The sequence below is a fragment of the Salmo salar genome, chromosome ssa07 (assembly GCF_905237065.1).
Source record: "Salmo salar chromosome ssa07, Ssal_v3.1, whole genome shotgun sequence".
NCBI classification, from domain to species: domain Eukaryota; kingdom Metazoa; phylum Chordata; class Actinopteri; order Salmoniformes; family Salmonidae; genus Salmo; species Salmo salar.
In genome coordinates, this window is record NC_059448.1 from 64,073,532 (window position 1) to 64,094,828 (window position 21,297).

Sequence of the window (21,297 nt, forward strand, 5' to 3'; positions counted from 1 at the left end):
CAGAGAGGGTGCAGTGATGTTTTGACTGGGGGTGCAGGATTTTTGTTGTCTGATTTAGATATGTTTCTGCTTATCATTTCTGACATTTGGTAGGTTATTTGTTAGTCAACTTGTCTGTAATTAGATACATGCAACTTCTATTCTTTCATTACAGTTACAACAATAGAGGACTAAATAAACCCTTGATCACTAGAATCATGTCAAAAGTTGATCAAATGAATTCTTCAATCTATCTAGTTGACATGATAAAGTTCTCTCTCTGTCATCTCTGCTTCTTTAGTGAAGCAAATACGTTTAGGGACCGGGGAGAAAATGCAATAACTAATACAAAACGGGAAAAGATTTTCTGTGCAAAATTGTCCAAATGAAATCAGTTTGACCGGTTGTAAGGAAATAGAAAGCTGTGAAAATGACCCAACATGTTTCTGATCAGATTTCAGTTCAGCTTGGATGGATATTTTATCTGGTTGAAATACTATCAGCTTTTACGATGCTGATAGAGATAGATTCTGTCTGTAGAGGTGATAACTGAGCATTGCATTCTCTTAAAATGCTGAAAGAAGGAAAACATATTTTTCAACTCCTGTTCCCATGTAAACCTTGTGTCTACAAGTGGCGTATCATTTTACTGTAAGAAATATTGAATTCTACAGGAGTTCATGTTAAGGCTGTGTGAGAGGTTATAGACCTACAGTCAGTGTCCAGATGTCTGTTTCTATTCAACCCATCTGAACAGCAGGCTGCAGTTCCCTTGACGAGCCATAAGCCTATTTCAAGTCCCTGTCTTGTGACTGTCGAATTTCATTAGTGCCTCACAATCACACATAATCTTTCCCAAACATGACTTTTCCCTTCTCTTTATTTTCAAACTCTCCATTTCACAACCTTTCTCTTATTGAATTAAACTCAGACATTGTCCTTTTTGCCTCCGTGGATCGACTTTAACTTTTTATGCCCGTTCCCTAAAGCATTTAGCGATTGGCTTGTAGACTGTTTGTTGCCGTGCAGTTAGAATCTAAAGCTCAGGCTGATCCACTAACGCCACTTAGACAAAAAATGATGGAAGAAAAATCGCAATTTAGCCTACAGATATAAACTGCACAAGAATTTTACATTTATAGATTTGTTTTGTCTTTATTCAACACGCCAGACACCCTTCCACCCTTCATCCACACTAGTTATTTCATGACCCCAAACACGCTCCACCCGGGTACAGCGGGTGATGAGTCAACCCGCACATCAGGATATCCCTGTTGCCTTCCAACTGCATTTCAATAGCTAGTTTGTTGCAAGTCCGTTTACCATTCAGTGAGTTAGGCCTGTACATCCCCGATTCCCAGATTCCAGGTTGTTCCTCTAATAACAAGGCCTACATGCCATTCAATTCATTCCCTGTACTATGAACCTTCACTTGAATGGGAATGTCCATTCTAGTGATTATATTTCTACGGGCCTACATGTCATCCATCGCCTTTAATATGCCAGTTGTAGATAGGCGATCTAACTGAGACTGGTCTGCTGGGAGGTGGTCCTCTCTGAGCTCTCCTCTCTTCTCCTCTTCTCTCGGAGCTCTCCTCTCCAAGCTCAGCTCTCTTCTCCTCTCGTCTTGGAGCTCTCCTCTCTGAGGTCAGCTCTCCTCTCTGAGCTCAGCTCTCCTCTCCTCTCGTCTTGGAGCTCTCCTCTCTCATCTCCTCTTCTCTCGGAGCTCTCCTCTCCAAGCTCAGCTCTCTTCCCCTCTCCTCTCTGAGCTCTCGTCTCTGAGCTCAGCTCTCTTCTCCTCTCGTCTTGGAGCTCTCCTCTCTGAGCTCAGCTCTCCTCTCTGAGCTCAGCTCTCCTCTCCTCTTGGAGCTCAGCTCTCTTCTCCTCTCCTCTTGGAGCTCTCCTCTCTGAGCTCAGCTCTCTTCTCCTCTCCTATTGGAGCTCTCCTCTCCGAGCTCAGCTCTCTTCTCCTCTCCTCTCGGAGCTCTCCTCTCCAAGCTCAGCTCTCTTCTCCTCTCGTCTTGGAGCTCTCCTCTCTGAGGTCAGCTCTCCTCTCTGAGCTCAGCTCTCCTCTCCTCTCGTCGTGGAGCTCTCCTCTCTTCTCCTCTTCTCTCGGAGCTCTCCTCTCCAAGCTCAGCTCTCTTCCCCTCTCCTCTCTGAGCTCTCGTCTCTGAGCTCAGCTCTCTTCTCCTCTCGTCTTGGAGCTCTCCTCTCCGAGCTCAGCTCTCCTCTGCTCTTGGAGCTCTCCACTCTTAGCTCAGCTCTCGGCTCTCCTCTCTCCTCTCCTCTCCTCTCCTCTCCTCTCCTCTCCCTCCCTCTCCTCTCCTCCTCTCCTCTCCTCTCCCTGGAGCTCTCCTCTCCGAGCTCAGCTCTCCCCCCTCTCTCCTCTCCGAGCTCAGCTCTCCTCTCCTCTCTTGGAGCTCTCCTCTCCGCGCTCAGCTCTCCTCTCCTCTTGGAGCTCTCCTCTCCGAGCTCAGCTCTCCTCTCCTCTTGGAGCTCTCCTCTCCGAGCTCAGCTCTCCTCTCCTCTTGGAGCTCTCCTCTCCGAGCTCAGCTCTCCTCTCCTCTTGGAGCTCTCCTCTCCGAGCTCAGCTTCTCCTCTCTCTCTCCTCCTCTCGAACTCAGCTCTCCGAACTCAGCTCTCCTCTCCTCTTGGAGCTCTCCTCTCCGAGCTCAGCTCTCCTCTCCTCTCGGAGCTCTCCTCTCTGAGCTCAGCTCTCTGTCTCCCTCTCTCCTCTCCTCACTCTCCACTCAGCTCAGCTCAGAGCTAACACACACACCAAGCCTGGCCTACATAGACACATGATGACTTTAGAGACACACATATACACACACACACTTCCTCTCCCGTCCTGTAGAACCAGCTTTAACCTCACAGCAAGTTATTCTCTTTCAAAAATCCTTTCACACATTATTACCCTTTCACAATGAAAAAGCTATCTGAAAATATATTTTCTCCAGATCAGGATTATACAAGTGTTACACCTACTGCCGTCAATGGCATTCCTGCCTGAGTCCTTGTCCTTGCAGCCGATGTGGATTCCACACACACCACTCAGTCACTTTGTACATTTCAGATAATGTCATCCTCTCACCTTTTCACACAAGCCATTACCTAGCCGTTCACAGCAGCTAGCTAGATCACCCAGAGGACGTGAGGTAGCCTAGTTTCTGCTCCTCAAGCAGCACTACCAGCACCTGTAGAATAGCAGCTTTAAGATAAAGAGTTAAACTAAATATAAACGGTACCAGCAGCCCACAGCGATGACCAGAACCTATTTCAGTGTCCCTGTTAAGTCCTCAGTTCACTGGGTAAAGGAGGAAAAGACCCCTTGATTTGGCAGCCTGGTCTGTTTCACATAAGGTGGATTGAGGAATGAGGTGAAAGACTAAGAGGCCATCTTGCTTTTTGGGGAAAACAACAACAAAAAGATGAACTCCATTTAACCTAACTTTACCTCACTTTGACCAGGTTGATGAGGAGAGGAGAGGATATGAAAACAAAGAGAAGAGGAAGGACAGAGTCTAAGAAAATCAGAGAAGAGCTTAAAGGGAAAAACGAATGTTGTCTAATAATGATCTGATCTTCTTTCTCTTCACCACCTCATCCTCTCTCTCTCAGGGCTCCTTCCCTCTTTCTCTCTCTCTCTTCTCTCTCTCTCTCTCTCTCTCAGGGCTCCTTCTGTCTTTCTCTCTCTTTCTCTCTCTCTCTCTCTCTCAGGGCTCCTTCCGTCTTTCTCTCTCTCTCTCTCTCTCTCTCTCTCTCTCTCTCTCTCTCTCTCTCTCAGGGCTCATCTTCTCTCAGGGCTCCTTCCCTCTTTCTCTCTCTCTCTCTCTCTCTCTCAGGGCTCATCCTCTCTCAGGGCTCATCCTCTCTCTCTCAGGGCTCCTTCCCTCTTTCTCTCTCTCTCTCTCTCTCCAGGGCTCCTTCCGTCTTTCTCTCTCTCTATCTCTCTCTCTCAGGGCTCATCTTCTCTCAGGGCTCCCTCTCTCTCCCTCTTCTCTCTCTCTCTCTCTCTCAGGGCTCATCCTCTCTCTCAGGGCTCATCCTCTCTCTCTCAGGGCTCATTCTCTCTCTAGGGCTCATCCTCTCTCTCAGGGCTCATTCTCTCTCAGGGCTCATTCTCTCTTCTCAGGGCTCATCCTCTCTCTCTCAGGGCTCATTCTCTCTCTCTCAGGGCTCATCCTCTCTCTCTCAGGGCTCATTCTCTCTCTCTCAGGGCTCATCCTCTCTCTCTCAGGGCTCATCCTCTCTCAGGGCTCTTCAGGGCTCATTCTCTCTCTCAGGGCTCATCCTCTCTCTCAGGGCTCATTCTCTCTCTCTCAGGGCTCATTTCTCTCTCAGGGCTCATTCTCTCTCTTCAGGGCTCATTCTCTCTCTCAGGGCTCATTCTCTCTCTCAGGGCTCATCTCTCTCTCTCAGGGCTCTTCATTCTCTCTCAGGGCTCATTCTCTCTCTCAGGGCTCATTCTCTCTCTCTCAGGGCTCATTCTCTCTCTCAGGGCTCATCCTCTCTCTCTCTAGGGCTCATCTCTTCCTTCCTCTCTCTCAGGGCTCATCCTCTCTCTCAGGGCTCATCCTCTCTCTCCTCAGGGCTCATCCTCTCTCTCAGGGCTCATCCTCTCTCTCTAGGGCTCATCCCTCAGGCTCATTCTCTCTCTCTAGGGCTCATTCCTCTCTCTAGGGCTCATTCTCTCTCCTCAGGGCTCATTCTCTCTCTCTCAGGGCTCATTCTCCTCTCTCAGGGCTCATTCTCTCTCTCAGGGCTCACTCTTCTCTCTCTCTCTCTCAGGGCTCATTCTCTCTCTCAGGGCTCATTCTCTCTCTCAGGGCCTATTCTCTCTCTCAGGGCTCATTCTCTCTCTCAGGGCTCATTCTCTCTTCTCTCAGGGCTCATCCTCTCTCTCAGGGCTCATCCTCTCTCTCAGGGCTCATCCTCTCTCTCAGGGCTCATTCTCTCTCTCAGGACTCATTCTCTCTCTCTCAGGGCTCATCCTCTCTCTCAGGGCTCATCCTCTCTCTCAGTGCTCATCTTCTCTCTTCTCTCTCCCCCAGGCAGGGCTCATTCTCCCTCCCTCAGGCAGGGCTCATTCTCCCTCCCCCAGGCAGGGCTCTCACTCTCTCTCCCCCCAGGCAGGGCTCTCACTCTCACTCTCTCTCTCTCGGCGCTGACTCACGCGTCAGAGGACATCTCTGCCCATGACGCCACCGGGCTGCAAGTGACACGGCCCTCCACACACACACACACACACACACACACACACACACACACACACACACACACACACACACACACACACACACACACACACACACGAGGGCGACGCGGCCCTGCCAACCCTCCTGCCAACCTGACACACACAGCTGTTTCTCCCTCCCTCCATCCCTCCCTCCCTTCCCATCCCTCCCTCCCTTCCTCCATCCCTGCGCTCATTAACAAATCTACCCGTTTATTCATCTACCCGCTGATCTGTTCATCCGGCCGGTCGGCCCTGAGTCTGACACCCAACGTGACATGTCCTGGGGGGAGAGGGGGGAGAAGAGGAGGGGAGGAGAGAGGGAGGGAGGGAGAGATGGAGGGGAGATGACTCCCTGGGCTAGAGACTGAGCTACCGTCTCAATGTGGCAGAGCTATCCAACCATGTAAATGCTAGCCATGGGCTAGCCTGTGGTAGCATGAGCCCGCTCAACAGGGCTGTCTGAAAGCATTTAAACCACTGGCTCATAAAACAGGACACAGCTCTTGTTTAGATGCTGCTAAACTGTGCATGGACTGGTTGCTCTTCCCTCTGTCAATCTGTCAAGTCTATTTTACTGGTTTCCTGTAGTGAAAACACACACACACGCACATACACGCACGCAAACACGCACACACTCACACACTTGAGCAGTATTTAATTAAAAGGTGATGCATGGAGAGGTCTCAGTGAGAGAGGGGGTCTAGGGCTGCTTCAGGCTGAAGGGTCTTCAAGCTGAATATTTCCATCTTATCTCTAATGAAGGTGTTCAAAGGGCCTCTGGAGGGAGAGAGAGAGAGAGAGAGAGAGAGAGAGAGAGAGAGAGACAGCGAGAGAGAGAGACAGAGAGAGAGAGAGAGAGAGAGAGAGAGAGAGCGAGAGAGAGACGAGAGAGAGAGACAGAGAGAAAGAGAGAGAGAGAGAGAGAGAGGGAGAGAGAGAGAGAGAGACAGCGAGACAGAGAGAGAGAGAGAGAGAGAGAGAGAGAGAGAGAGAGAGACAGCGAGACAGAGAGAGAGAGAGAGAGCGAGAGAGAGAGAGAGAGAGAGAGACAGAGAGAGAGAGAGAGAGAGAGAGAGAGAGAGAGAGCGAGAGAGAGAGAGAGACAGAGAGAGAGAGAGAGAGAGAGAGAGAGAGAGAGAGAGAGAGAGAGAGAGAGAGAGAGAGAGAAGAGAGAGAGAGAGACAGAGAGAGAGAGAGAGAGAGAGAGAGAGAGAGAGAGACAGGAAGAGAGAGAGAGACAGAGAGAAGAGAGAGAGAGAGAGAGAGAGAGAGAGAGAGAGAGAGAGAGAAAGGCAGAGAGGCAGAGAGAGAGAGCGAGAGGCAGAGAGAGAGAGCGAGAGAGAGCGAGAGAGAGAGCGAGAGAGAGAGAGAGAGAGCAGAGAGACAGAGACAGAGAGAGAGAGAGAGAGAGAGACAGAGAGACATACAGAGAGAGAGCAGAGAGAGAGAGAGAGAGAGAGAGAGAGGCAGAGAGAGAGAGACAGAGGCAGAGAGAGAGCAAGACAGAGAGGCAGAGAGAGAGAGAGAGGCAGAGAGAGAGAGAGACAGAGAGAGAGAGGCAGAGAGAAAGAGAGAGACAGAGAGAGGCAGAGAGAGAGAGACAGAGAGACAGAGAGAGAGAGAGAGATGCAAAGAGAGAGAGACAGAGAGACAGAGAGAGAGACAGAGAGAGCAGAGAGAGAGAGAGAGAGAGAGAGAGAGAGAGAGAGAGAGAGGCAGAGCGACAGAGAGACAGAGAGACAGAGAGAGAGAGAGAGAGAGAGAGAGAGAGAGAGGAGGCAGAGAGGCAGAGAGAGAGCAACCTCTGTCTAGTCTCCCTCTATCTCTTCATCCCTTCTTCTTCTACTTTCACCCCAGAAATGAACTTCATGAAATATGAATACTAATGAGCATCAGGTATATTTCATGTCTGCTCCGCTTAACGAGGAATGGAATTAGATTTTAACGAGGAGCATTAACGAGGAGCTGTGTAATCATTGGTGAGGTTCTTAATGATACCTGACATACCTGTACTTATTCAAGTCAGTGTTCAGGTAGAAAGGTCCTGTACGTCTCCTGTTACATATGGAAGGTGTCAGTGTTCAGGTAGAAAGGTCCTGTCGTCTCCTGTTACATATGGAAGGTGTCAGTGTTCAGGTAGAAAGGTCCTGTACGTCACCTGTTACATATGGAAGGTGTCAGTGGTCAGGTAGAAAGGTCCTGTACGTCTCCTGTTACATATGGAATGTGTCAGTGTTCAGGTAGAAAGGTCCTGTACGTCTCCTGTTACATATGGAAGGTGTCAGTGGTCAGGTAGAAAGGTCCTGTACGTCTCCTGGTGTCAGTGTTCTGGTAGAAAGGTCCTGCGTCTCCACATGGAAGGTGTCAGTGGTCAGGTAGAAAGGTCCTGTACGTCTCCTGTTACATATGGAAGGTGTCAGTGTTCAGGTAGAAAGGTCCGCTGTACGTCTCCTGTTACATATGGAAGGTGTCAGTGGTCAGGTAGAAAGGTCCTGTCGTCTCCTGTTACATATGGAAGGTGTCAGTGGTCAGGTAGAAAGGTCCTGTACGTCTCCTGTTACATATGGAAGGTGTCAGTGGTCAGGCAGAAAGGTCCTGTACGTCTCCTGTTACATATGGAAGGTGTCAGTGGTCAGGTAGAAAGGTCCTGTACGTCTCCTGTTACATATGGAAGGTGTCAGTGGTCAGGTAGAAAGGTCCTGTACGTCTCCTGTTACATATGGAAGGTGTCAGTGGTCAGGTAGAAAGGTCCTGTACGTCTCCTGTTACATATGGAAGGTGTCAGTGGTCAGGTAGAAAGGTCCTTCGTCGTCTCCTGTTACATATGGAAGGTGTCAGTGTTCAGGTAGAAAGGTCCTGTACGTCTCCTGTTACATATGGAAGGTGTCAGTGTTCAGGTAGAAAGGTCCTGTACGTCTCCTGTTACATATGGAAGGTGTCAGTGGTCAGGCAGAAAGGTCCTGTACGTCTCCTGTTACATATGGAAGGTGTCAGTGTTCAGGTAGAAAGGTCCTGTACGTCTCCTGTTACATATGGAAGGTGTCAGTGGTCAGGTAGAAAGGTCCTGTACGTCTCCTGTTACATATGGAAGGTGTCAGTGTTCAGGTAGAAAGGTCCTGTACGTCTCCTGTTACATATGGAAGGTGTCAGTGTTCAGGTAGAAAGGTCCTGTACGTCTCCTGTTACATATGGAAGGTGAATTAGGGGTAATCATTTCACTTAAAGGAATAGGAGAAGAAAAACAACGGTCACTCCACAACTTGTTTTGGTAACAGCTGATGGGTGGAGCTGGAGAAACTGTGCTCAGGTAGAAAGGTACTGGAAATCTCACATTAAATATGGAAGTTGATTTATGAAAAACATTGACAGGCTGATTATCAATTATGATGTGAAATATTTGGGAGAAATATTATGGAGAGGTTTAGTGAGAGTAGAATAATACAGTGAACAGTTGTTGTGATACGAGGTGTTTGGATCTTCTGGACAGTCTCAACCTACAGCCTTCATCAACCAGGCTCTGGTATTACACTAACTTCCACACATCAAAGCTCTACGACTTCATGCCATGGGTGGCAAAACGCATGTTGAATGCAAAAGGTGCCAGACTGCATCGTAATCAGGACTAATGTCTGGATGGTATCTATCTGCTCTGCTATACGACGGGCAGCGCGCAGGCATGTAGAGGATGTCTGCATTTGTTACTCAGGAGGATCCATCCTTCTCTGAATGCAGACAGTCCTAGTCTGCAACCCAAATGGCACCCGATTCCCTTTAGGCCCTATGAGGCCTCGGCCAAAAGTAGTGCACTACGTAGGGAATAGGGTACAATTTGAGACGCGCCCCTGTTCTCCATCTAGCTAGCTCTCCCTGTATCCTTCTCCCTCCCTGTTGTTGTGTTAATGATGCGAACCTCCCTGTTGTTGTGTTAATGATGTGAACCACCCTGTTGTTGTGTTAATGATGTGAACCTCCCTGTTGTTGTGTTAATGATGTGAACCTCCCTGTTGTTGTGTTAATGATGTGAACCTCCCTGTTGTTGTGTTAATGATGTGAACCTCCCTGTTGTTGTGTTAATGATGTGAACCTCCCTGTTGTTGTGTTAATGATGTGAACCACCCTGTTGTTGTGTTAATGATGTGAACCTCCCTGTTGTTGTGTTAATGATGTGAACCACCCTGTTGTTGTGTTAATGATGTGAACCCCCCTGTTGTTGTGTTAATGATGTGAACCCCCCTGTTGTGGTTAATGATGTGAACCTCCCTGTTGTTGTGTTAATGATGTGAACCACCCCTGTTGTTGTGTTAATGATGTGAACCACCCTGTTGTTGTGTAATGCCCTGTTGTAATGATGTGAACCCCCTGTTGTTGTGTTAATGATGTGAACCACCCTGTTGTTGTGTTAATGATGTGAACCACCCGCTTGTTGTGTTAATGATGTGAACCACCCTGTTGTTGTGTTAATGATGTGAACCACCCTTGTTGTTGAGTTAATGATGTGAACCACCCTGTTGTTGTGTTAATGATGTGAACCTCCCTGTTGTTGTGTTAATGATGTGAACCTCCCTGTTGTTGTGTTAATGATGTGAACCACCCTGTTGTTGTGTTAATGATGTGAACCACCCTGTTGTTGTGTAAATGATGTGAACCTCCCTGTTGTTGTGTTAATGATGTGAACCACCCTGTTGTTGTGTTAATGATGTGAACCTCCCTGTTGTTGTGTTAATGATGTGAACCACCCTGTTGTTGTGTTAATGATGTGAACCACCCTGTTGTTGTGTTAATGATGTGAACCACCCTGTTGTTGTGTTAATGATGTGAACCACCCTGTTGTTGTGTTAATGATGTGAACCACCCTGTTGTTGTGTTAATGATGTGAACCTCCCTGTTGTTGTGTTAATGATGTGAACCACCCTGTTGTTGTGTTAATGATGTGAACCTCCCCTGTTGTTGTGTTAATGATGTGAACCACCCTGTTGTTGTGTTAATGATGTGAACCTCCCTGTTGTTGTGTTAATGATGTGAACCTCCCTGTTGTTGTGTTAATGATGTGAACCACCCTGTTGTTGTGTTAATGATGTGAACCACCCTGTTGTTGTGTTAATGATGTGAACCACCCTGTTGTTGTGTTAATGATGTGAACCTCCCTGTTGTTGTGTTAATGATGTGAACCTCCCTGTTGTTGTGTTAATGATGTGAACTTCCCTGTTGTTGTGTTAATGATGTGAACCTCCCTGTTGTTTGAGTGTTAATGTGATGTGAACCACCCTGTTCACTGCTGCCGTCTCTCGTTCGGCCTTTCTGCTGACTGCAACATGCTCTATTCTAAACAATGATGAGCACACACACACACACACACACACACACACACACACACACACACACACACACTTGAGAAACCAAAATGCTGCAAGAAACGCTACATTGGCTATTGAAATGATATCTCTCTCTCCATCCTTCAGAAGTTGGTGTCGGCCCCGGGACGCAGGGCGAAACAACACAAACAGAGATGTAATCCAACGCCACACAACACAACATCTGGTGAAAGGAAGAAAAGGAAGGTGGACGTAGAGTCATCTTTCTGCTAAACGACAGAGTGCTGACAGACATCATACAGGAAGACCCTGCTGGTCCTGAGACATCAGACAGGATGTAACACAGGAGAGGATGGACTGGAATACTGTTCATGTTATTATAACACAGTTACACACTACTCACATCAACCCTGAAGAACACATCAGACAGGATCTAGTGGAACTATGAAGAGCATGTGGAGTACAACTGCATACTGACGCTAACCTATAACATGGTCATACACACTGCTATCAAAGCCGTAAGGAGCCTGAAGTGCACTCTCTGAGCTGCTGCCCTATATTCTGAGAAAAGGGGACAAGTGCAGTAGAAATATGTATATATAGAGAGAGAGAAAGAGAGAGAGAGAGAGAGAGAGAGAGTGAGAGAGAGATGAGAGAAAGAGAGAGAGAGAGAGAGAGAGGAGAGGAGAGAGAGGAGAGAGAAAGAAGGAGAGAGAGAGGGAGAGAGAGAGAGAGAGAGAGAGAGAGAGAGAGAGAGAGAGAGAGAGAGAGAGAGAGAGAGAGAGAGAAAGAAGGAGAGAGAGAGGAGAGAGAGAGAGAGAGAGAGAGAGAGAGAGAGAGAGAGAGAGAGAAAGAGAGGAGAGAGAAAGAAGGAGAGAGAGAGAGAGAGAAAGAGAAAGAGAAAGAGAGATCTAATTGATGACTTGCTCTCCTCTCTGACACCAATCCTTCCCTACTAAAGGCCTTGAAGGCTGATACACTAGATTGGCAGTAGACAGAAAACGCTACAGAGCTACAGTGAAACTCCACTAGGGCTCTCTCTCTCTCTCTCTTTCCTCCCTCTATCACCTCTTTCAATCCCTCTCTTCTCCTTGTGCCTCTCCCCTTTCCTTTAGAGGCAGAACAATAAAATAGATGTCTTCCCAGAAAGGTGCAGTCTGCTGGTGCCTTAATACCACAGCTCAACCATGGCTAGCTGTTACAACAGGAATTAAGTTCCAACCCAAAAACACGCTGTTGAAGGATTGGCCCCTGGTTAGATTTACAAAACAGAATCGCAAGCTTAAGCAAGAAAACTGTTGCTAACCTCCTTCTCTCACTCACTCACTCACTCACTCACTCACTCACTCACTCACTCACTCACTCACTCACTCACTCACTCACTCACTCACTCACTCACTCACTCCACCACCCTCCCTCCCTCCCTCCCTCTGTCTCCCTCCCTCCCTCCCTATCTCCCTACCTTCCTCCGCTGCTACTATTTCTACCACTGTCTCTCTCTGTCGGTATCTATCCCTCTCTCTGCTGCTTTCTCTCTCTCCTCACTGTCTGGATCTCTCGATCTGTTCGTCTCCCTCTCTATTTCTCTCCTTGCTCTCTCTTTCTTTTGTTCTGTAATGTATGTATTTTTCTATCTATGTAGTTATTCTACTTGAAGAAAACAGATGTTAGCTGTTGTTTTGTGGTCTCCCATTCTCCTGCATCATGCCTGCCACGCTTTGAGCACCACGTCTATGTTTCCAGCAGAACAAAGTGAAGTGATGCATTATGGGCCCAGTTCTCAGTTCAGATGTAGTAGTGTTTTGTTCTCTGGTTCTATACTGAATGATAAGTGACTTGGTAATAGTCCCACGTAGCCCAGCCCAATGGCAATTAACAAACAGACTGCTTTTCCCCTAATAAACACCTTGTCGTTGACGGAAGGATTTCTTCTTTATGTACTTATACACAATCACGTTCATTTGTACTTACTTCCTGTTGTTTGGCAAGAGCGAGTAAAATATGTTGAGGCTTACATTAGACATGGATTTTTTGGGGGGTTTGTATCATTTGATTTACACAACCTGCCTACCACAATATTTTTTTAAGGTGAAATAAACAAGAAATAAGACAAAAGAAGAAAACTTGAGCGTGCAGAACTATTCACCCCCCCCAAAGTCAATACTTTGTAGAGCCATCTTCTGCAGCAATTACAGCTGCAAGTCTCTTGGGGTATGTCTCTATAAGCTTGGCACATCTAGCCACTGGGATTTTTGCCCATTCTTCAAGGCAAAATGGGTGGGTTCTGCTGGTGTACAGCAATCTTTAAGTCATACCACAGATTCTCAATTGGATTGAGTTCTGGGCTTTGACTAGGCCATTCCAAGACATTTAAATGTTTCCCCTTAAACCACTCAAGTTTTGTTTTAACAGTATGCTTAGGGTCATTGTCCTCCTGGAAGGCGAACCACCATCCCAGTCTCAAATCTCTGGAAGACTGAAACAGGTTTCCCTCAAGAATTTTCCTGTATTTAGAGCCAGCCATCATTTATTCAAATCTGACCAGTTTCCCAGTCCATGCTGGTGTTCTCAGGGTGATGAGAGATGTTGGGATTGCTCCAGACATCACGTTTTCCTAGATGGCCAAAAAGCTCATTTTTAGTCTTATCTGACCAGAGTACCTTCTTCCATATTTTTGGGGAGTCTTCCACATGCCTTTTGGCGAGCACCAAACGTGTTTGCTTATTTTTTTCTTTAAGCAATATCTTTTTTCTGGCCACTCTCCCATAAAGCCCAGATATGTGAGTGTACGGTTTAAAGTGGTCCTATGGACAGATACTCCAATCTCCGCTGTGGAGCTTTGCAGCTCCTTCAGGGTTATCTTTGGTCTCTTTGTTGCCTCTCTGATTAATGCCCTCCTTGCCTGGTCGGTGAGTTTTGGTGGGCGGCCCTCGCTTGGCAGGTTTGTTGTGGTGTCATATTCTTTCCATGTTTTAATAATAGGTTTAATGGTGCTCCATGGGATGTTCAAAGTTTCTGATACTGTTTTATAACCCAACCCTGATCTGTACTTCTCTACAACTTTGTCCCTGACCTGTTTGGAGAACTCCTTGGTCTTCATGGTGCCGCTTGCTGGTGGTGCCCCTTGCTTAGTCGTGTTGCAGACTCTGGGGCCTTTCAGAACAGGTGTATATATACTGAGATCATGTGACAGATCATGTGACACGTAGATTGCACACAGGTGGACTTAACTTTAACTAATTGTGTGACTTCTGAAGGTAATTGGTTGCACCAGATCTTATTTAGGGGCTTCATAGCAAAGGGGTGAATGCATACGCACGCACCACTTTTCCGGGGGTTTTTTAAATAATTTTTTGAAACAAGTTATTTTTGTTATTTCACTTCACCAATTTGGACTATTTTGTGTATGTCCATTATATGAAATCCAAATAAAAATCAATTTAAATTACAGGTTGTAATGCAACAAAATAGGCAAAACGCCAAGGGGGATGAATACTTTTGCAAGGCACTGTAGTGTGTGTGTGTGTGTGTGTGTGTGTGTGTGTGTGTGTGTGTGTGTGTGTGTGTGTGTGTGTGTGTGTGTGTGTGTGTGTGTGCGTGTGTGCGTGCGTGCGTGCGTGCGTGCGTGCGTGCGTGTGTGTGTGTAGTTTTTCAACCATTGTGGGGACCTAAAAATCCCCAAAGGTCCCCACAAGGATAGTAAATCACGGAAAATCCTCCCTCGTAGGGTCATTTTCCACATCCCCATGAGGACAAAGGCGAGGGTTAGGTTTAAGGTTATAATTAGGGTTATGGTAAGGGGTTAGTGGTTAGGTTTAGGGTTTTAATTAGGGTTATATAATTAGGGTTTATGGTAAGGGGTTAGTGGTTAGGTTTAGCGTTAGGGTAAGGAGTTAGGTCAAGGTGTAGTGTTTGGGTTACGGGTTAAGGTTAAGGGTTAGGGTTATGGGTTTGGGAAAATAGGAATTTGAATGGAAATTGATTTGAGGGCCCACGAGAATAGAAGAACATGTGTGTGTGAGAGAGTCTGGCAGGTAGCTAGTGGGGAAAATGGTGGGTCTCTGATTACATAGGCTGACTGGGACCCTAGTGTACTGTAATGACAGACAGCTCTCACTACTGTAGGAACATAGTGTACTGTAATGACAGACAGCTCTCACTACTGTAGGACCATAGTGTACTGTAATGACAGACAGCTCTCACTACTGTAGGACCATAGTGTACTGTAATGACAGACGGCTCTCACTACTGTAGGACTATAGTGTACTGTAATGACAGACAGCTCTCACTACTGTAGGACCATAGTGTACTGTAATGACAGACAGCTCTCACTACCGTAGGAACATACTGGCCTGTAATGACAGACAGCTCTCACTACTGTAGGACTATAGTGTACTGTAATGACAGACAGCTCTCACTACTGTAGGACTATAGTGTACTGTAATGACAGACAGCTCTCACTACTGTAGGACCATAGTGTACTGTAATGACAGACAGCTCTCACTACTGTAGGACCATAGTGTACTGTAATGACAGACAGCTCTCACTACTGTAGGACTATAGTGTACTGTAATGACAGACAGCTCTCACTACTGTAGGACCATAGTGTACTGTAATGTACAGACAGCTCTCACTACTGTAGGACTATAGTGTACTGTAATGACAGACAGCTCTCACTACTGTAGGACTATAGTGTGCTGCTTCTAAAGTGGTGAAGCCAAAAGTTTCACGAACACACACATCGATTTGATTTTGAACACACACACACCGTACACACACACACACACACCGTGTACACACACACCGTACACACATACCGCCACACACCCTACACACACACACACCGTACACACACACACACACCGTACACAACATACCCACACACACACCGTACACACACACCCATACACACACACCCGTACACACACACCCAGTACACACACACCCGTACACACACACACTACACACACACCGCATACACACACACACACACCTACACACACCCCGTACACACACACCCTGCACACACACACCCACATACACACACCCACACCCTACACACACCCCGTACACACACACCCTCACACACACACCCCGGCACTACACACCCCGTACACACACACCCCGTACACACATGGTAGCTGGTTCAACATCAGCACTGAGGACAGAAAGGTGGACACAGTACTTCCTATAACAACAAACCAGCCTTCAGCTTCTAATGCACAAGGTACATAAGGTTTATATTAGGATTGACTGGTACATTCCAACTCCACTACTGGCCTACACTTCCTCACCGCATCAAACACTAGTCTATTTCAGGCATAAATAAAAGTAGAAAATATGTAAAGGCCTGTGATGTAATCTGTCTGACACCAACAGAACTCGAAGTCTTCCTGAGTTTGGCCTAATATATATTTTTACAACAGCCTGGTTCACAGCTCTGACAACGGTTCTATCTACCTGTAATGGGTCATCTCTTGATCTGCTGTGCTATAGGCTAGCTACAGCTTATCGGCAAAGACATGGCACTGAGGTCGCACTGAATAGAACGTCAATAGGCCTACAAAGCGTGGTCCATTCATGATTACTCGGCTGACCGAATGAAATGGTATTGTGAATGTAGTCTAATCCGTAATCAATAATAAACGAAAGGACACTGAACGGAATTAAGGCCCTGAGGCTAACCACGCCACTGGGGTTAGCAGGAGGGCAGGAGCCGCTCACACTAGGTAGTGGAGCAACAGGCAGGTCTAGATCAGACCGCGGGAACGAGAGTAGCCTAGTCTAAAAGAGACTTTTTGAAAACCTGATGTATGACGGTAAAATAATACAACTAGACCGTAACCGGACTATGTAACACGGATGATGGGCTAAATGTATGGGAGAATAAAAGCTGAGGACGTAAAATCTAGGCTACTTAAAATCTAAATCGAGAACAGCAAAACAGCGAGAAAAAACGTTCAAACAGTTGTTCACACCGTGACCTGAAATCCCTTGAGAGCTGTTAGAAGACAGACGGCACCATATCCCATGTATAGTGCGCTAGAAAATATGGTGTCATTTGGGACCAAATCAGAATATAGCAGCGAGGAGCCTTCTCCACATTTCCACTGGAAAAAAGGAAGCTCGAGCTCGTTGAGTAAAAAACCCCATGAGAATAGATGTGGATCACATCTGACGGAAAATCCAAATAAGCCAGGATATGATGATAATAACAATAATAGGTTGGTTATTTCAACAACATGCTATTTGAGAAGAAATACCATTGGTTTCCCAGGCATGTTCAGTGTGGCACCCAGACACGGAGGTCATGGCAGGGTGGCCTATCAAAGATAACCTGTCCATGGTGCTGAAAAAGGCCACCCGAGGCTGCGCAAAGCCGGGAGCACCAAATGAACAATTAATGGCGAATGAAAGAGCCTATAGGCTACTATTCAAGGAGGAAAGCTGTACTACATTCCGTTACGAGTTTGCTGAAGTTAATATTATAGTATAGGTCAACAACAACCAGCCATCCGTGCTGAACTGTTATCAGAGGGTGTGTGATGCTGCGTTACGCAATGTAGACTGCTATGACCAACACGCCTCCTATGAGAGACAACACATATTAACAGCGAGTGTCAGGGGGGTGACACCAAGATGATATGTAGGCTATGTCATAGTTATACTCTGAGACCAAACCGATCTACTGCTGCGCCACAGAGGCTGAGGCACAAGCTTAGGCAGGTTCCATGTACGCGACCACCGTCTGCTGCTCGCAGCTCTCTCTCTCTCTCTCTGTTGCTATGGGCCCCCGCCTCTCCTCTCTCTGCTGACGCCACCGTGTCGGTGGCAACGATAAAGGACAAGGCAGCTATAGCCTACTCCGTAGTTGGTAATCACAAGTTAACACAATGATCTAGTAAATCACTGCATTGTAGGCTATTTCGTCATATAGCCTAAGGACACTGTAGTGATTTAGCCTACTGTTGTGAGTTAGTAATGCTCAGCTCAACGTGGGAAGAGGAAAATAGCCTACTGCGCAACATGCATGCAACAGACAGACACACCGACCATTGATCAGAATATTGCTTGATGCACGTTCAACGTAATTATGTCCCACGTTATCCGTATCTTGTTTGAGATTTTAAACGCAAAATCCCAAAATATAGATTCTAGTCTGATGACAATTGAGGCCCTGCGCATAGCCTGTGACTTTAATTAGATTAGAAATCCCTAAACTAACCTGTTAATGTGCCATGTCGTGTCCATGAATGCAAATGACATGTAACCTACTTTATCCCTATACGTTTCACACGCGAGTATCGATCCATGATAAATGAATCGATAGGTGATCGAAAATATCGATGCGCATCAGTGGGCTATGATTTTGTGCATGCACTCAGGCCGTGCGTTTCCTCCATTGCATTCTGTAAACGGGCTTGATTTCAATGCTCCAAGCATTAAAAATGAATCGATCCACAAGTTTGTAAACGATTACAACATTGGCATTAGGGCAAAATGCATGTGTGAAACCATATTTATCCAATAGGGGTGCGATCATGTGTTAGTCCGTTGGTTACCTGTCAGCTAATTATAATGATGATCTGTTGCTGCTAGGCTAGCCTAACTACGGCTGCCTGAATGTATGCAGATACAACTCGGACAGTGAAAACTCACTGACACTTCCAATAACCCGGTATGGTTTGTGTTATATGTTGATCTGTTTAAAAGAGAAGGTAACAACACATTCCGTCTCCAAACCATACCAGAAGAAATAGCATGCATCTCCCATATCAACACAGACACTCACACAGCTTGAAAACAACTGAATATAAAAAAAAGACATTACCTTGATGGTTCTCAAGGGTGTCCTCTGGTATGTACATGTTTTTGCTTTCATTTACCATAAATGTGGTCCAGCTTTATCCGTAGATGAATGGAGAAAAAGGTTGTAAAAAGGAGGAGTAGAGAAAAAAAAGAAACCAAAGAGGAAATAAAAAAAAAGAATAACGGCCGGACAGCTTTCGATATTCCGGTTGTTGTTGCGTTTCAGTAAATATTACCTGATCCCCATTCTGGAGGTGAAACACATAAATAGATATTCGCTTGAACCACCTAAGAAGACGAACCAGTGCATCCTCGGAACATCCGGGCCCTACCTAAGAAACATGGCACTAGCACCATTTGCTGCTAGCCTACCTATTAATCAAAATCCTATCAATTTGCCTGCAAATGTTTTAAATAAGGTACATCAAAAAGCCGGACCAATGACACCAAGCCCCGCGCGCTGCCACTGATGCCGTAAAAGGAATAGAAGCAAAGATTCAAGCTCTCAGCGGAACAACAAAAAATATATATTCCAGAACTGCTGCTCACACAGGGTTAAATCTTCCAATAGAATCGATTCCACCAAATGCTGTCCAAAAACAGGCAAATACACGTGGCGTGCCTCATTCACAGATACTTTCTGTCATCGATTCCAGGCACAAAATCGTACGAAACGGGAGTTGTTCAATAGCCCTGTGGAGAGCGGCCGCTTGTACCTTTCTGCAGTGATATTGTCTGGTGAGAGGAAAGAGAGGGAGAGCGCACAAGAGAGAGGGGGGTGACGACCAAGCCCCCTCCCCTGTAGACGATCTGACTGGTTCCAGATGTTCGCTTGTTACAACGTTAGAAAATAGAGTAAACCGTCCATGATTTTCCAGACGTACTATCTCTGGAGAGGGAGCTAAATAATCACAGTAAAGTCAGATAGGGCTTGTGCTTTGATTTCTGGAGGATGTAGGAAGGAAGGAGGAAATCTGTTAAACCTGACTTGAATTATATCTGGATGGATTCAATCCCAAGCGTGATACCTGTATCCCTGACAATAGCAGGCTAACCAGTTTGTAAACATGCAGTTTTTAAATGCCTTGGTGGCTTAATAGACACATTTATGGGAAGCCGATGGAAGATAATTAAGTTTACACCATAGTCGGCTACAGTTTGAGTTCCAAAGACCTCGATTTTACGCGCGTCAAACGTGGCCAAAAATATGCGTAATGTTTACACCCAGATGGAACCGCAAAACAAGCTTCATTTGATTCGGCACGAACGTGTTACACAGATACAACCACTATTTCAAGTGAATCCCTATAGTCCAGAAACAAATAGGTTATGTCGATATTGAAATAGAAAATAAGACAGGCTATAGCCTACAGTATATGCAACCCCATCTCATTCACGTCAAGAACGACTTTCAGGGCCCTACCCCGATAATGACCACAGCAGAACACTGCAATGAAAAATCCTTGAGTCCTCAAAAGATTGTTCCGTTCAGAGAAACTATTACATAATCGACCTCAGTCTATAAATGTCCTAGGTCAACTTGGCGTTGTGTTTAAAACGAGCCAGATAGAGGGACTGGCATTTTAGTGCAGGTCGTGGGAACTGAGGATGGGGATGGAGGACTCTGGCTTTGTCCAAAATAGACCTCTATTCCCTATGTAGTTTGTCATTTGGGAGGCAGACTGGATGCTGCTGTGCTGTGTTTGCCATATTAGTTATTGTCCCTTCTGTGACACAGGGCCCTACTGGTTATGAGAACCACTTCCCCATCCCTCCTCTCCCTTCGTCTCCCACCAACCATCAGTCACAGACACCGGGCCATACTGGTCCTGAGAACCACCTCCCCATCCCATCCCTCCTCTCCTCTAGTCTCCCACCAACCATCAGTCACAGGGGCCCTACTGGTCCTGAGAACCACCTCCCCATCCCATCCCTCCTCTCCCTTCGTCTCCCACCAACCATCAGTCACAGGGCCCTACTGGTCCTGAGAACCACCTCCCCATCCCATCCCTCCTATCCTCTAGTCTCCCACCAACCATCAGTCACAGACACTGGGCCCTACTGGTCCTGAGAACCACCTCCCCATCCCATCCCTCCTCTCCTCGTCTCCCACCAACCATCAGTCACAGACACCGGGCCCTACTGGTCCTGAGAACCACCTCCCCATCCCATCCCTCCTATCCTCTAGTCTCCCACCAACCATCAGTCACAGACACTGGGCCCTACTGGTCCTGAGAACCACCTCCTCATCCCATCCCTCCTCTCCTCGTCTCCCACCAACCATCAGTCACAGACACCAGACCATACTCACTCATAATGGATCTCTGACTGTGTCTGAAGCATTGTTAGATGAGATGAAGGAAATATAAGTTCTCAGGTCACCTACATTCTGTTTGGGGGATGAGTTTGATTAGACCATATAGCTTTCTAGCACCAAAGGTGTCCAAAAACAGTCATTGTGCGTATGAATTTTGGACAAATACTAGATGTATAGCCTACTAGGTAAAACATATTTCAGAGTAATGAAGATATGTAGCGGGCTGCCTGGTAGGCTACTGTTTATGGTGCTATGGCTGTTCACATGCTGCTCACTGCGCACGCCTATAGCAGGTGAAACCTTTGGTCACTATAGACTATCAATAACCCTGGCACTGCCATAATCACAATCTAGCCATAGAAACATATAGAACTAAGTGCTGAATCGCTTGTCATTGATATTACACACTAAATATAGCCTAGCTCAGTGCCCAAGCAAAAGGCAGCGTTGAGGAAAATAAATGTAAAAAAGATCGACGTTTTACAAAGGAAGTAGCGCCCTCTAGAGCCACCATTGCAGACTGCATAGTTTTTTCCCATCAACTTGGGCAGCAGACATTTTCAGGCCTATGATATGCGCAAAAATTGTAAGTATCTGCTTAACAACGTATTAACTGGACTAATTAATTAACAAAATGACGA

The 21,297-nt window shown here is 46.5% G+C and overlaps 1 protein-coding gene across 1 annotated transcript in view; it reads right to left on the minus strand.

Annotated features, from left to right (window-relative positions):
• LOC106609797 (voltage-dependent L-type calcium channel subunit alpha-1C) overlaps nucleotides 1-19,069 on the minus strand; it is a 588,474-nt gene extending 569,405 nt beyond the window's left edge. The window contains exon 1 of the mRNA XM_045722531.1: nucleotides 18,362-19,069. Coding sequence (XP_045578487.1) covers nucleotides 18,362-18,419 — 58 coding nt within the window. The 5' untranslated portion in view covers nucleotides 18,420-19,069. The remainder of the gene's footprint in view (nucleotides 1-18,361) is intronic.
• Nucleotides 19,070-21,297: the final 2,228 nt, after the last annotated feature.